Here is a 15,051-nt window from a genome sequence, read left to right as displayed (position 1 = left end):
TCAGAAGATAACAACATTTGAGGACCTTCGTGATATAATGATTCTGGAGGACTTTAAAAACTGTCTCCCGAAAAGTGTTGCCATGTTCGTCAGTGAGCACAAAGACTTGACGGCATCCAGCGCAGCGGTGCTGGCTGATGATTACGTGCTGGCACATAGGGGCGCGAGCTCTGGTCCTGTGAACTTTCAGCAGAACCGCAACTATAATTTAAGAGGTTCTCCTAGGCCTTTTAATGACGCTGCAGCAGCAAGCACTCCAACTTCGGAGCATAGAGGAGTGACTGGCCCTAAAAATTATGTCCCGGTCTGTGGATATTGTAAAAAACGTGGCCACCTAATTCCCGACTGTTATTTGCTCAAAAGTAAAAACAAGTCTAACCCCACAGCTTCATCTAGGACTGAATCTGGTTTGGGTCTATGTGTTTCGACACTTCCTTTGTATTTCTCAGGCTTTTGCGCCATTTATTATGGACGGTTTTGTCACTTTGCTCGAAGAGCCTAATGCACGCATTCCTATTAAAATACTTCGCGACACGGCTGCGTCACAGAGTTTCATCTTAGAGAATGTCCTGCCTTTCAGTGAAAAGTCCCACGTTGGTGCGGGTGTCTTAGTCCAGGGTTTTGATATGGGATTTGTGAATGTGCCCCTACATGAGATTTCACTTTCTTCTGACTTGGTCACCGGCACTGTAAAAGTGGGCGTACGCCCCTCTCTCCCTATTGCGAACGTATCGTTCTTGCTTGGGAATGATTTGGCAGGTGGGAAGGTATTTCCTAACCCTGTTGTAACCCATAAACCTGTTGTGACTACGGCTTCTCAAAGTGTATGTCCTGACGATGTGGCTGTGAAATACCCAGAGGTTTTTCACGCCACTGTTGTTACGCGCGCCATGGCGCAAACAGCCAAAGAGACCCCTGTTCGTGAACGCAGGGATGAGTTTTCCGATCTGTATGATACCTTTATTGCTCATCCCATGTCGTCTGCTAGTGGTAAAACGTCTGTGAAGTCGGCTCCACTATCGACGATTCCTTGCGTTCCTAAATTGTCTCCCAGTCGCGAACAACTCGTGTGTGAACAAAAAAACGATCCCTCTCTCTCTACTCTATTGGCGGAGGCTGTCTCGGAGAAAGACATTGAATCTTTGCCTCAGGGTTATTTTATTCGTGAGGGGGTCTTGTTGCGCAAATGGAGGCCGCTTGTGGCTTCGGCTGCGGATGAGTGGCGTGTGCTGAATCAGATTGTCATCCCGATGCCGTATCGAGATGAAATCTTACGCCTTGCTCATGATCACCATTTCGCAGGTCATTTAGGTATCAATAAAACATCCGATCGCATTTTGCGCCATTTCTTTTGGCCCGGTCTCAAGAGCGGCGTTGCGAGACACTGCAAAACATGTCACGTATGCCAGCTTACGGGAAAGCCTAATCAGCTGATTCCTCCAGCTCCGCTGCAGCCGATACCCGTCGCGTCGGAACCGTTTGAACGAGTCATCCTCGACTGTGTGGGTCCGTTGCCGCGGACTAAGTCCGGAAAGGAGTATTTGCTTACAATTATGTGCACGCTGACACGTTTTCCAGAGGCTATACCGCTCCGAAGAATCACAGCGGCTGCTGTCATTACGGTTCTCGTTAGGGGTGTAACGGTACACAACAGTCACGGTTCGGTACGTACCTCGGTTTTGAAGTCACGGTACGGTACAGGACGGTTCGGTTCATAGTTATGGTGAAAAAACTGATTGCTTGACAGAACGAACATAAGTTTAATTAGTTACGAATTAAACAGAACAGTTTTAGCTGTCAGTATGAAACATACAAATAAAATGATGCAATTCTCCAATAACCCTAACATAAAATTAATGAAAAATCCAGTGTTAATGCTCAGTCTAGGCTCTTAAAGCTGGTATGTAAACAAAGAGTATGTAATATATTCCTGCAGCTCTCTAAAGCTCTGAAGTTCTCATAAATATAAATATCAATCATTAAATAAAAGTGCAACTGCAGCCTTAACTTAAATTACAGCTTATGTATTTTATAATCTATTGGTGTTTTCATTGCCTCTCGTAGGTCAGAGGCAATGAAAACACCAATAGACCTGGTGATGGCATTTGCCCGTTCTGAATTCCCAGACAGGTGTAGGGGTTGATTAAATAGTGTAGGGAGCTGGGTTTGAACGGTTTGAACAACTTTTGTTCATTTCGCAGCGGTGACAGTAACACCTGGATGGTGCTGTCACGTTAAAATTGTACCGGGGGCGAAAATTTTGTGCAAGTTCGATGTGTTTCCATTTGCATAGACGATCGCTGTTGAACAATGTCTGCACACAGCTTTCGACTTGTCCCCTCGTCTTTCCCCATTGTGATAATTAACCTGGAATCCAAAGTTCTCCCACACTTGGGATTTAAATGACAGGGGGGCATCTTCAAGCTCCGGTTTTCTGTTGTCGCTCGCCATGCAGTTCGCTCTCAGTTCGCTAGTAGACATCAATCCACACACAGTCGCGATCGCGCTCTGCTACTGCTACTACGCGGAGTTCACGCACGTGGGAGCCGAGCCTAACAAGGCTAAACGGTCCGGGGGGAACTCCGACTTCAAGTTTTAAGTTCCGCACCGCAAAACAAGCCTTTACATTCGCCATATTAACGCTATGTACGCCACATTTACGGACCGCGGTACACCTCTGTAACCGCACCGAAGTGCCTGTACCGTGACGGTTCGGTTCAAATACGTGTACCGTTACACCCCTAGTTCTCGTGGGGTTTTTCTCCCTTTTAGGCCTCCCGAAAATAGTGCAGACAGATCAGGGCACTAATTTTATGTCCAACGCGTTTAAACAGGCTATGGGACAGCTAGGCGTTAAACACACAACGTCCAGCTGTTATCATCCGCAGACACAAGGCGCACTCGAGCGTTTTCACCAAACGTTAAAATCAATGCTTCGCGCATTTTGTCTCGAGTTTGAGTGTGACTGGGACGAAGGTATTCCGTTTGCCTTGTTCGCTGTGCGTGAAGTAGTGCAGGAGTCCTTGGGGTTTAGTCCCTCCGAGCTTGTCTTCGGGCATACGGTACGCGGCCCGTTAAAAATGCTCAGTGACTCCATGTTGACCGAAAATACATCATCTCCTCCCCGCAGTCTGTCTGACTATGTGACTAAAATTCGTTTAAGGCTCCGTCGAGCTTGCGAGCTGGCTAAAGAAAACCTTGGCGTTACTCAGAAACGAATAAAACAGCGTTACGACCAAAAGGCTGTCCGCCGGGTATTTAAACCTGGTGATAAAGTGATGGTGTTTCTTCCAATTCTCGGCTCTGCGCTTCAACCACGCTATACCGGTCCCTATCTCATAGAAAGACGTGTTGGAGATGTTAACTACGTCATAGCTACCCCTGACCGGAGAAAGCGATCTCGTTTGTGTCACATTAATATGCTTAAACGCTACTGTGAGCGGGATCACTCTGACATTACACCTCCCGCCTGCATTAAAAGCTTGCCCGCCGTAGTGAGGCGTGCGATCGATTCAGCAGTGGCGCTGTCCAGCACGGCAGGTGCTGAAGTTGCCACCGCTCTATCCGTCACCTGTCGGCCTGCCGCCTCTACTTCAACAACCCCGCAGCGTGAACCTGCTGCTCCTCCGCTTGACGACGAGGGGGTTCGTTATCCTGCCGCTGAGGTGGTCGTGGGAAGGTTGAGGAACTCTGAAATCCTCGAGGATCTGGATAATTTCTTTTCACATTTACCGAATTCAGAACGTGATGATTTAATTTCTCTTTTTTCTTCTAACATTAATTTGTTTTCGGATGTTCCAGGTCGTACCACACTCATTGCTCACGACATTGATGTTGGGGAAAGCAGGCCAATTAAGCAACACCCGTACCGCGCCAACCCACTAAAACGCCTCCAGCTTCAAAAATAAGTTAATTTCATGGTAGACCATGATATTGCTGAGCCGAGTTTCAGCCCGTGGAGTTCGCCTTGCCTTCTCGTGCCAAAACCAGACGGCACTTCGAGGTTCTGCACGGACTTTCGAAAAGTCAACGCTGTGACCAAGCCCGATAGTTTCCCGTGTGTTCTCACGTTATCCATCTGAGAGACGTGTTTGAGAAATTGTCCGCTGCGAATCTGACAATAAATCTGGCAAAATGCGAGTTTGGTCAAGCCAAGGTTGTGTACTTGGGCAAAGCGGTTGGTGGCGGCGAAGTGCGCCCTTGCACTCTAAGGTTGAGGCCATTCTTAAATATCCTGCCCCCACAACTCGTCGGGAACTTAGACGCTTCCTAGGTATGGTCGGCTATTACAGGTCCTTTTGTAAAAATTTCTCTGTGGTAGCCGCCCCTCTGACTGACCTCCTCAGCACCAAGCGGTCTTTTGTATGGACCGAGGAGAGTCGGGTCGCCTTTAATCAAATAAAAGCGTTGCTCACAACGGCTCCAGTGCTCGCCGCGCCTAACTTTACTGTCCCTTTTGTTCTCGCGGTCGATGCAAGCGATGTAGGAGTCGGGGCAGTACTTATGCAGGGTGGTAAGGACGGACTGGAACATCCTGTTTTTTTTTTCTCGAAAGTTGAACTGCATCAACGCGCGTACTCCACGATAGAGAAAGAGGCGCTTGCCCTGGTGTTGGCGCTTCAGCACTTTGAGGTTTACGTTGGTGGTGCAGCGCATCCGGTGACTGTTTATACAGATCACAACCCGCTAACTTTCCTGGACCGGATGCGCAATCACAACCAACGGTTAATGCGCTGGTGCTTAATATTGCAAGCGTTCAATGTTAACATCAAACACATCCGTGGACGCGAGAATGTCGTGGCAGATGCACTTTCACGCGCATAGGTCTTGTAGGCCTATTGAAAAATGTGTAAATAAATTGGATGGTTTTCTTTTTTTTCTTTCCTCATTCATCCACTTATGTAAATATTACTTGTAACATGTGTTTTTTTTTTGGAAAAAACTTGAAAAATTCTACCCCCAATTTATTTCTTTAAGGGTGGGGGTGTTACGGGTGAACATAATATTGTGTGTTATGCTTGGTTGTGCTGCTCTGCCTCCATGTCCCATAGTAGGAGGAGACTGGGCGTTACCTTCGGAAGCACTGATTGGTGAAAGGCCGGCCCTCCCAAGTATAAAAGCCGGCCTACTTCAAGATGGCGGTCTCTCTCTCTCTCAGCCTCGACATGGCAGACGCTGGCCGGTCGCACGCTTTTTGTTTTGGTTAAATTGGAAGTCGTTTGTTAAACTGGGCCCCGTTTCCCGAAAGCGTCGTTAGCCTAAGTGGATCGTGAGGTGCGTCGAAAGGGCATCGTAGAGTTTTCACCGCGTTTCCCGAAAGCATCGTGGGGAACGAACGTCTTGAAAACGCTCGTAACTAACGAGTACTCCAGGGGTGCTCGTAGGTACTCGTAGGACGCTAAGAGCATCGTCAGCTATAGCCTCAGTGGCGACACCATCGGACATTCCGTCTATTGGATGCGTTTTATTAAAACGCATTGCGCCTTTATGTTCTTAGTTTGGTAATTAATAAAGATTATTAATTTATTTATTAATAAAGATGTTCAAATGGCCAAAATAAAAAAACGGGACTGCTGTTGTCCTTGATGGGGATATATTTTAACCCTTTTTAACACAATTTTCCTGCGACATTCCTGCGTCTCCCCCTCCTACGGAGCCCATTTCAGCACCGTGTCAGTAGACAGTTACAATCCTACGACGTCGTGAGTGCAGCGAATGCGCGTTCACGTTAAGAGGAGTTTCGGGAAACGCTCCAAAGAAATTGACGATGGATCGCAAGATCCATCGTGAGAATGATCGTACGAGCGTGGATCCATCGTTATCGGGAAACGGGGCCCTGGTCTGTATTAATTGTGATCGTTGTTGACCTTTGATCTAGGAGCGGTTGCGTTTTTTCTTCTGTTTTAGTGGCAACCGTCTCGCATTTCTTCTGTTAAACAAGTTTTGGCTATTTTGGGAAATAAACAGAACACTATTCTTTCCCTAAATTCGTTTCGTTTTTCGTTATTATATTACTTACACGTTTGATGTGGGCCCGTAACAAAGTCCGTTAGGACTATTTTATACTTTGTAAGCGCCTCTCGGCATAGTACTCAGCCAATATTGCTCTTTGTATGATAAGAGGCCGATAAAAATCTTGGATGGGTCATCTGAAAGGACTGAGATGTGCTCAGCATCTCCAACATTTTTGATAAAACTACCATTTGCAAAAAACGGAGGGCTACGCAATTAGTCTGTAGTGAACTGAGGCCAGGTCCTCGATTGGTAGTGTTGGCTATGTAAGGCTGGAGAAGGCTATTTAAATATAGGCCTCTTAAAGATTTGCGCGAGAATCTATATCTCTCCAGCAAAAAGTCATCCGATATGCCAAGATGTTGAGCCGTGGTCTTATTATCGCTCCCGGTGGATTGCACGTATATTCGCGTTACGATATCAGCAGGCCTCGGCATGCCATTGTGAATACATGAAATCTGCGGTGAACGCAGGTTTTAATACCCAAAACCGGGTTATGTTTCAAACTTAACCTGCGCAAAACCTGCTCCGACCAGGTTTGATTCAGAGCATATGTTTCAATAGGCGCGTTGTTCAGATGCTATTTTAAGGGCGCATGTGTGGTACACTCAAAACCAGACCACTATTTCAAGATGTAATTTTGAAAGAGTTTATATGTAAAACCGGTGATCATTAATTTATATTTTTGAGTACTTATTCATCGCTAATTATTACGGTCTAATATTGTTGTGGGGACCGGGAGTAAATATTTGTTGTGAGACAAAACGTTTGTACTGGGAAATGGAAGAGTGGAACCAAAGTGTGTTGCAGTCCGGAATTATATGGTTGAGGGGCACTTCCGGTTCCTCGCCAGACAAATTTCGGAAAAAGAAAACAAAGCTTCGTTGCTTCATTCCTGTAATGAAATCTACCTGCTTTTCAGGTTTGTACACGGTGAAAATCACACATATTACTATCTTCATGAATCTGAACATATTATAAACAGGTTGATAAACTTTGGGTACACTTTGGGTTTTAAGTCTGTAATGTCGAGTTATGAACTTTTGAAAAGTCCTTTGTTTGTTTCGCGCGAAAGGGCTATTGTGTAAAATGGCAGTTTGTCGTTTGCGGAGAATATTATTGTGGCAACACACTCATCGTAGAGCATGATCAAGTTTACTTTGGCCCTGAACACCTGACATAAATGTTTAAGAATATATTTCATGTGATTAAGAGGTTGATGACGTTATGATAGGATATTTTAGAGTATAAGAAAAGTGTTTATATGATGTGTTATAGCTATATGCCTAGCCTGTCAGTTAGGCAGACCTATCAACCTAGTTCAACCTATTTTAACGGTCTGTAAAGCAAGTGAGAAGCGCCAAACGCAAGTAGCTTTGTGGGCGGTTCTATGGCAATGTTGCTATTATACAGGTGGATAAATTACTCTTGCGCCCGGCCCTGAAGTAACCTAATTACCCGTAGGTGTGGTTTGGGCGTAACGTGCAATAAACCAACGAGAGTCCCATCTCCCATCCCCTTTAAGAGCGATGGGAGCATTTGAATCTGACAAGATGATATTTTGACAGCGCGTTTGCAGTCTCTGATGAAACGGATGCATGACAACATGAATTTTAAACTTCAAATGGCTCAGTTTATGTCAGTTTATGTCCAAAAAATATGGCCTAATTCACACATGGGATAGCATTTCGAATAAATCTCGGCAAAGAAAATTTAACAGATGATATGCGATAACTGTGGTTCTTTTTAATGATCTACGCAATACATTAACAAACGTTGTTTCTTACCAGTATTGTATGCATTATCGTTATCGACTTGTGTTCCTAATATGCATGTGTCCCCTCATTAATATACAATGCCATGGACTTAGTTTGCGTGGGTTTAAACAGATGGATACAAACCCGAGGACACGCGTCCGCATTCATTCGTTCCTTTTTAACACTCGCGCTAAAACAATGTTTTCTCACAATCAAATACTCGGTTATGGGCTTGTACACGATGTCTGTGTTAAGAAAATATGTGTTTGCTGTACGGTGTTTGCAGATGCATTGATTTAAAAGAACAACTTATTTATGCTGTATCAGCTGTTAAATTATTTACCAAGAATCTGTGGCTAGGTAGATGAGAGAAGCAAAGTGTATGCGCGAGGTGCACAAGCAACATTATGCATGTGCCCTTAAAATAGCATCTGAACAACGCGCCACTGACTTTAAACCATGTATTTCCTGGTTGTGGCGGAATTGTTTTCTGAAACTGCAACATTGCACCAGGCAACGTCTGCGCCAGAACACGCCTTCTCCTTTTGCTGAACCGCCCCTTGGGGTGCAAGATCATTCCTTAATTTACAGATGCGTGCCTGTGGAGGGAAAAGAACGCTCCGTGCCAGTTGCAAACTTGCAACGACCCATGCGTCGGTGTAGAAAGTCAATTGCGCTGGAGGATGCAAGATAGGGCCCCTTATGTTTAAAAACATAACGTCTTACCTGGGCGAGTGTCGCTGCGGTGTGTGCGCGTGCATGTGAGTTCTTACCTGCGCATGTGTCGATGCCGGAGCCGTTATGTTTAAAAAACATAACGTCTTATGCTGTAATCCATTTGGATGGTATGCCGGTACGTGCAAGTTGTAAGTAGGGTTGAGCACCGAAACTCGGTTCCAGTAGGGAACCGGTTCCGACGTAAACGGTTCTAACGAGATCGAATGAGAACGCACATTTCGGTTCCTCATAACGGTTCCTGAATTTTTTATCCCTCCCCCGCCCTTATGTTGTTGCGTCAATTTGCGTGACGTCAGTGACGCTACTGAGTGCGATCTTGTTGATCAATGAAGATGCTGAAGGCAAAACGTTCCAAGGTTTGGCTACATTTTACATCCAAAGATTTAAACTCTGCGACTTGCAACAGATGCAATAAAGTAATTTCAAGCAAAGGAGGTAACACGACAAATCTTACAAAACATCTGACGACTCACGGTGTTTATTTAAAAGCCGAAAAATGCACCGCGTTCGATCATTTACGTGACGCAAGGCCAAGCACTTCAGCAGCACAAGCCGGACAAATAAAGACTCCCAGCCCTGCCGGTGTGGTGGTGGACAACACAGACGATGATGAATCTGACAGTCACAGCACTCACAGCAGCCTTTCCACTTCGGGTAAGTCGAGTAATTTAATGACAACCGCAAATCTTGAATATAAAGTAGGCTAATATAAACCACTTTGCCATTCAACAGCGTTTGTGACAACGTGTGCTATGTCCTAAACTTGAACTCGGTGTCTGCTGACTTTCTGCTTAATGTAAAACTCATACCAAGTATTCAAATCTTTAAAATAAATGTCAACACTAGATTCAGAATGCGCAATTTTGCAATTACACGTGGACGCAAACAGATAGGTAAGCTTAAGATTGTATGGAAGATATTTCTCTGCTTAAAGTAAAAGTCATAATATGTGAAGATAAAATGTTGAACTTAAATGTTTTTTTACATAAGTATTAAACGGCGCAATCGCCCATTTAATCAGAAACGTATAGCTATACCTGTGTTTGAGGCTATTTCTAGAGGGGGATGGGGACAACAGTTGTTTGAGGCCACTACTCTACTATATATCCAGAGGGGGAGTGGGGGGAATGAGCTGTTGAGCAGAATAGGCTACTATGAGTGACCTGAATAAGTTGTATGTTGTAATACTTTTATTTCTGCCTTTCAAGTTACCACAGTGACACCTTTCACCCTGGCTAAGAGGTCTGAAATAACCCAAGAGAAGGTGGAGGAAATCCACAGGGCAGTCACCAAATTTGTGGTGAAGGGGCTTCATCCGTTTGCCACAGTAGAATCGCCATTTTTCAGGTGAAAATGTGTAGCGGCTATGCTATCAAAATATAATTTCCTAGATGGATGTGTAGGCCACACCTCTGTACCATGAAGACATTCTGTGTACAAGACTAATATCATATGTATTTTATATTTTTTTATAAAGGGAGATGATCACTGCCCTCAATCAAAGATACCGGCCACCATCCAGGGATGACCTCTCCAATAACTTGATACCTGCGTGGTATTCTGTTTCAAAACAGAATGTCATCCAGCAGCTGGCGCAGGTCAACAAAATTGCAATAACTTGCGATGGATGGATGGTTGCCCAGGACCACTATCTAACAGTAACTGCCCATTACATTTACGAGGGCAGCATACAGCAGAAAGTGCTAAGCACTGAAGCAGTGTACGAGTCCCAGACAGGGCCAGTGGTGGCAGAACAAATCCACAGTATTCTTGAGGAGTTCAAGTTGACTGGAAAAGTCATAGCTGCCACCGTAGACAATGCAAGCAACATGGACGTTGCCCTGAAGAACCTGCATTTTTTGAAAGTTGGGTGCTTTGCCCACACACTCAACCTGGCGGCACAGAAGGTGTACGGCATTCCAGCTGTGACCAACTGGTGTGCAAAGATTCGCTCAGTGGTGGTGTGGCTGAAGCGCTCCACTATGAGCAAAACGGTTCTAAGAGAGAAGCAGCGACTCCTCAGTAAACACCATATGTATAATTATAAATAAATCTTGAAAAGTAATACTTTTAAATGTAAGCAATTGTTTATTGTAATTCTAATGTCTGTGCTTTAGATTTGCCAGAGCATAATGTTATCCTGGACGTGAGGACTCGCTGGAATTCTCTATACCTCATGGTGGAGCGCTTTGTAGAGCAATTCCCTGCAATCCAGGCAGCCTGCCTCGATCAGAGGCTAAGGAAGCCAATGGAGAGAGACAGGTGAGTTGATGGACAAGAGGGTAATTTGTAATAATGTCAATTTACCTTTTGTTCTTAACATTATTGTTTATTTTCCACAGACTACAAAGGCTCACCGAGACAGATTTTGAGAAGGCAGAGGAATTCATGAAAGCCATGAAAGTGTTGTACACCTCAACCCTCTGCGTGTCAAGCGACAAGACCCCCACCCCCACATGCAGCCAAATCATCCCGATCCTCACGAAGCTGGAGGCACACTATTCAACCTCCGATGATGACAAACCATTTATGGCTGCTATAAAAGAGAAGGTCTGGCAAGATCTTGAAAAAAGATACCAGGTACTATCCATCTACAGCCAATATCCATGTTCACAAAGAAAGAAGGCAAACTACACCATTTACACTATTAGACACTAAACCATGTTTTCTTTACAGGCTCAAGACATTCAGAACTTCCTTAGGGAGGTCACCTTGATGGACCCTCGCTTTAAAGGCAGGCTGGAAGTTGGTGTTGCGGAAGCTTGGGACAGGCTTGAGAAAGCAGGGATTGACAATGCCATGGCAGTTCAGGTACTATACTGCATGTTTGTCAGGGACAGTGTACTAAATTCCTCATCTTTTTTCATGTGCATTATGTCCATGCCTAAGCTACAGTTTCTGTAATTAAGTATTGCTGTTGTATGGACAATCTGTTTGTGTCTACAGCTTCCAAAAGAGGACCCTCTTCAGAGTGAGGTAGAAGGTGAGGGTAATGAGGTGGAGGAGGACCAAGCAGGCAGAAATGTAAGTTCAACCACATACTATCTATCTAGTCTACAATGAATAGTTGTTTTTTGTGCTAAACTAAACCTGTTTGTATTTTCCAGCCAAGAAGAGCTCACAAGATGTCAGCCTTGGAGCAGTTGTTATGAGGATGAAGACCGAGAACTTCTCCATGCAACTCTGACCACAAGCAGTGCCCTCTCCATTAGAGAAGAGGTCCAGAAAGAGCAACAGATCTACAAAGGCCTGCCAGCGATCCCATCTGGACAAGACCCTGTGGCCTGGTGGGGGGGTAAGAGGGATACCCTCCCTAATTTGTCTCTCCTGTCAGAGAATTACTTGTGTGTGCAGGCCTCATCAACCCCCTCTGAGAGGGTTTTCTCGTGTGCTGGGCATGCAATAAGTAAGGAAAGATGTCGAATATTACCAGAGAAGGCCAATATGGTGATATTCCTGCAGAAGAATTGTTAGAGAAAGAAATGTTAAGAAATATACTGTAAAGTGTCCTCACCTCACCAGTCACAAAAGCTAATTTAATTGTGCAATATCTTGTTCTATACTTGTGTTATGTATCTATTTTAATATTTAAGGTGTTGCACTGTTCGTGTTCAGTTCAGGTCATTAGGAGGAGAAAATGGAGATTAGATTACCCTGGTAGTATCTCTATTAATCTCCAGTATTTATATTGTTTGATACAATATTGTTTTATTTGATGTAAATGTGAATCTTTATTTGATATTGCTTTATTTATTATTACCAAATGTTACTTGTATTTATATTGTTTAAAGATTTAAAGTTATATTGTGTTTAATTTGGCCCTGGAAATAAAAGGGTATTTTTTTTGACAAAGTGTGTGCAGTTTCGTTTTTTTAAGTATCGGTTCGAGAACCGTTTTAGCATCGGAATCGTTTAAAAAGTATCGAATAGGCACCGGAATCGGATGAAACCCAAACGATAAGTCGCAAATCTCCCAGGTTTCTTGCGGCATTTCACTGAGGCACGCCCCCTTTTGGTCGTAGTATCTCGTCACTTTGAAAGTAGAGCGAGTTCAGTGAGGCCGAACGCACTACTTGTAAAAAAAAATGGCTGCACCCATGAAGAGATTTATTTCCTTTGTATTTGTATCACATTGGTCATTTTAATGTAGATTTTAAATGATTTTACACACTTAATTACAATACTAATTTATGCCGGTCACCAATTTATGCATTGTACGGTATTGCTGTGCGTGCAATACAATGTAAAGTTGTGTGGTTTGTTTTCGAGCTAATTAACTAAGGAGGCTAATGTAGCTAACAATAACAATAGCTAGCCAATGAGAAACGGGAAATGTACTATGACCAAAAGGGGACGTGCCTCTGCAAATTCCTTAAAAAAGCTGGGAGATTTGCGACTTGCACGTACCGGCGTACCATCCAAATGGATTACAGTATTACCTGGGCGAGTGTCGCTGCTGTGTGTGCGCGTGCATGTGTTCTTACCTGCGTGTGTGTCGATGGCCAACCCAGTATCACGCAATTAATAATCTATTAATCTACTGAATCGTGTCCCAGAGCACGATTGTCCGACTTTTTTCGTGCTACAGAGAACGAAATGTAAACCAATGCATTCTGAAGGGGAGCGCTTCTCCGATGTTTTCGTGCTACACAGAACGAAATGTAAACCAATGCATATTGAATGGGAGTGTTTTTCAGACGAGAGAGTGTGTGCGCAGACAGTACAGTACACCCTCTAGGTATATATACTGTATGTCAATATTTCATGATCCAAAGAACACGCGTTTGCCAGACAATTAATGTGCTCCACAAAAGGAAACGAGAGAAAGAGAGAGAGGGAGAGAGAGAGAGAGAGAGGCTTCAGAAGGGGTGTGCGCAGATAGTACAGTGCTCCCACTAGTTATATATACGTCAATATTTCCATTTTTGCATTTTTTAAGCAGACCTCCTCAAAACCTGAAAAAAATAAAATTAAAATAACCGTGCTCCACAGAACGAAATGTTAACCAATGCATTCTGAACGGCAGCATTTCTCTGATGTTTCCATGCTAAACAGAACTAAATGTAAACCATTGCATTTTGAATGGGATCGTTATTCAGATGAGAGAGAGAGAGAGTGTGCGCAGATAGTACAGTGCACCCTCTAGTTATATTTATGTCAATATTTCAGATTTTTTAAGCAGACCTCCTCAAAAACTGAAACGAACGTGCTCCACAGACCGCGTGTTTCTCAGACAATTATCGTGCTCAACAGAACGAAACGAGAGAGAGAGAAAAAGAGGGAGAGAGAGAGAGAGAGGCTTCAGAAGGGTTGTGCGCAGATAATACAGTGCACCCTCTTCTTATGTATGTGTCAAAACAACAAATGCATCAAAGGGTAAATGTAGTGTATTAGGGATACTCTGATTTCCTCAAAAACTTTTCGTTCTCACGCTCACAGAAAGTAATCAATTATTCGTACTGCATAGAACAAAATGTAAACACATGCATTTTGGATTGGAGCGTTTCTCAGAATATACACGGTATTTATATTATATATATATATATTTATACAGGGGCGGAATGGGGTACTAATAGCCACCGGGAGAATCCTCCCCCCCCCCCCCCCCCCCCCCCCCCCACCTAGTTTCAAAGTTTATACCGTTTATACTCGGTAATACCGGTGTAACGTGTTGACACGACTACTACTACATGTTCCAAATCTGTTAACATATTCTCCATCCATTAAAAGAAAGAGAAAGATCAGTTAAGTCATTAATTCGTCTGAAATATACCAGCCAGCACATACACATTTGACTAGCAGCTTGTGCTAGCTCCCGCCTAGCAATAACGTCAATGGTGGAGCTCTGGCTAACTGTTTTTCTGTAAATTCACCTGCACAACTCGTTAATGCCTGACTTCGGAATAAATCCGTTATTTTTGAGCACTTAGATGCATCCCCCTCCAGCATCCGCTTCTTCTTTATTCTGGCCTTTTCAGCCCCTCCTTTCTCTTTTCTCTTCTTGCCTTCCATGAGTGCCACAACAAGCAAAAGCAAGCAACCACAAACTTGCTCGCCTTCTCTGTCTGACGCGTCTTTAGGGTCATGCCATTAGACGTGGGGCCGCTCATAGTCTTTGCTCCATTCTACCTCAATTCAAGAACAAACAAATGAAAGTAAACTGTATAGGGCTGGGATAAACGATTATTTTTTAAACGATTCATCTAGCGATTATTTTTTCGATGCATCGATTAATCTAACGATTCATTTTTTCAGTCCGATTCGATTATCGATTATCTCCCCATTAATTGACTAATAGCAATTTATACATGTTGATTGACATAAAATATGAATTCCTTAACATTTCAATACATGTTTATTGCCTTTAAATTCCAAAATAAAAGTTCAAAGTAATGCAGTTCTACTGTGCTCAGTCATCTGCAGCTGCTACCAGGTGGCGCCTCTTCAGGTGCTGGTGAATTGCCGTGGTGCTAGAATGGAAAGTCATCTCCATTTTGCAAAGACGACATATCACGGAATCGTTTCCTTTTACATTAAATAATTC

General features: G+C 43.8%; 1 protein-coding gene across 2 annotated transcripts; it reads left to right on the top strand.

Annotated features, from left to right (window-relative positions):
* Positions 1 to 8,204: 8,204 nt before the first annotated feature.
* Positions 8,205 to 13,122, top strand: LOC130405173 (zinc finger BED domain-containing protein 4-like). Of its 2 annotated transcripts, XM_056610185.1 has the most exons (8): positions 8,205 to 9,161; positions 9,716 to 9,854; positions 9,985 to 10,529; positions 10,625 to 10,769; positions 10,850 to 11,087; positions 11,184 to 11,318; positions 11,454 to 11,531; positions 11,615 to 13,122. In XM_056610185.1, exons 1-8 carry the CDS (start codon positions 8,834 to 8,836, stop codon positions 11,657 to 11,659), a joined length of 1,653 nt encoding a protein of 550 aa, XP_056466160.1. In that variant the 5' UTR covers positions 8,205 to 8,833; the 3' UTR covers positions 11,660 to 13,122. The 2 variants fall into 2 exon arrangements, with proteins under 2 accessions (XP_056466160.1, XP_056466161.1); XM_056610186.1 differs by lacking the exon at positions 9,716 to 9,854 and having other exon boundaries at positions 9,083 to 9,161.
* The last annotated feature ends 1,929 nt before the right edge of the window (positions 13,123 to 15,051 follow it).

The sequence above is a fragment of the Gadus chalcogrammus genome, chromosome 15 (genome assembly GCF_026213295.1).
Source record: "Gadus chalcogrammus isolate NIFS_2021 chromosome 15, NIFS_Gcha_1.0, whole genome shotgun sequence".
NCBI classification, from domain to species: domain Eukaryota; kingdom Metazoa; phylum Chordata; class Actinopteri; order Gadiformes; family Gadidae; genus Gadus; species Gadus chalcogrammus.
The sequence above is the reverse complement of the archived record's forward strand: the minus strand, read 5'-3'. Positions and strand labels throughout refer to the sequence as shown.

What these genes read in the sequence shown, in the direction of transcription:
- LOC130405173 (XM_056610185.1), top strand. Translation starts at nt 8,834, where the DNA reads ATGAAGATGCTGAAGGCAAAACGTTCCAAGGTTTGGCTACATTTTACA. An exon ending in AAGCCAATGGAGAGAGACAG is followed by an intron (nt 10,770 to 10,849) that starts GTGAGTTGATGG and finishes TATTTTCCACAG; the next exon opens with ACTACAAAGGCTCACCGAGA. An exon ending in ATCTTGAAAAAAGATACCAG is followed by an intron (nt 11,088 to 11,183) that starts GTACTATCCATC and finishes TTTTCTTTACAG; the next exon opens with GCTCAAGACATTCAGAACTT.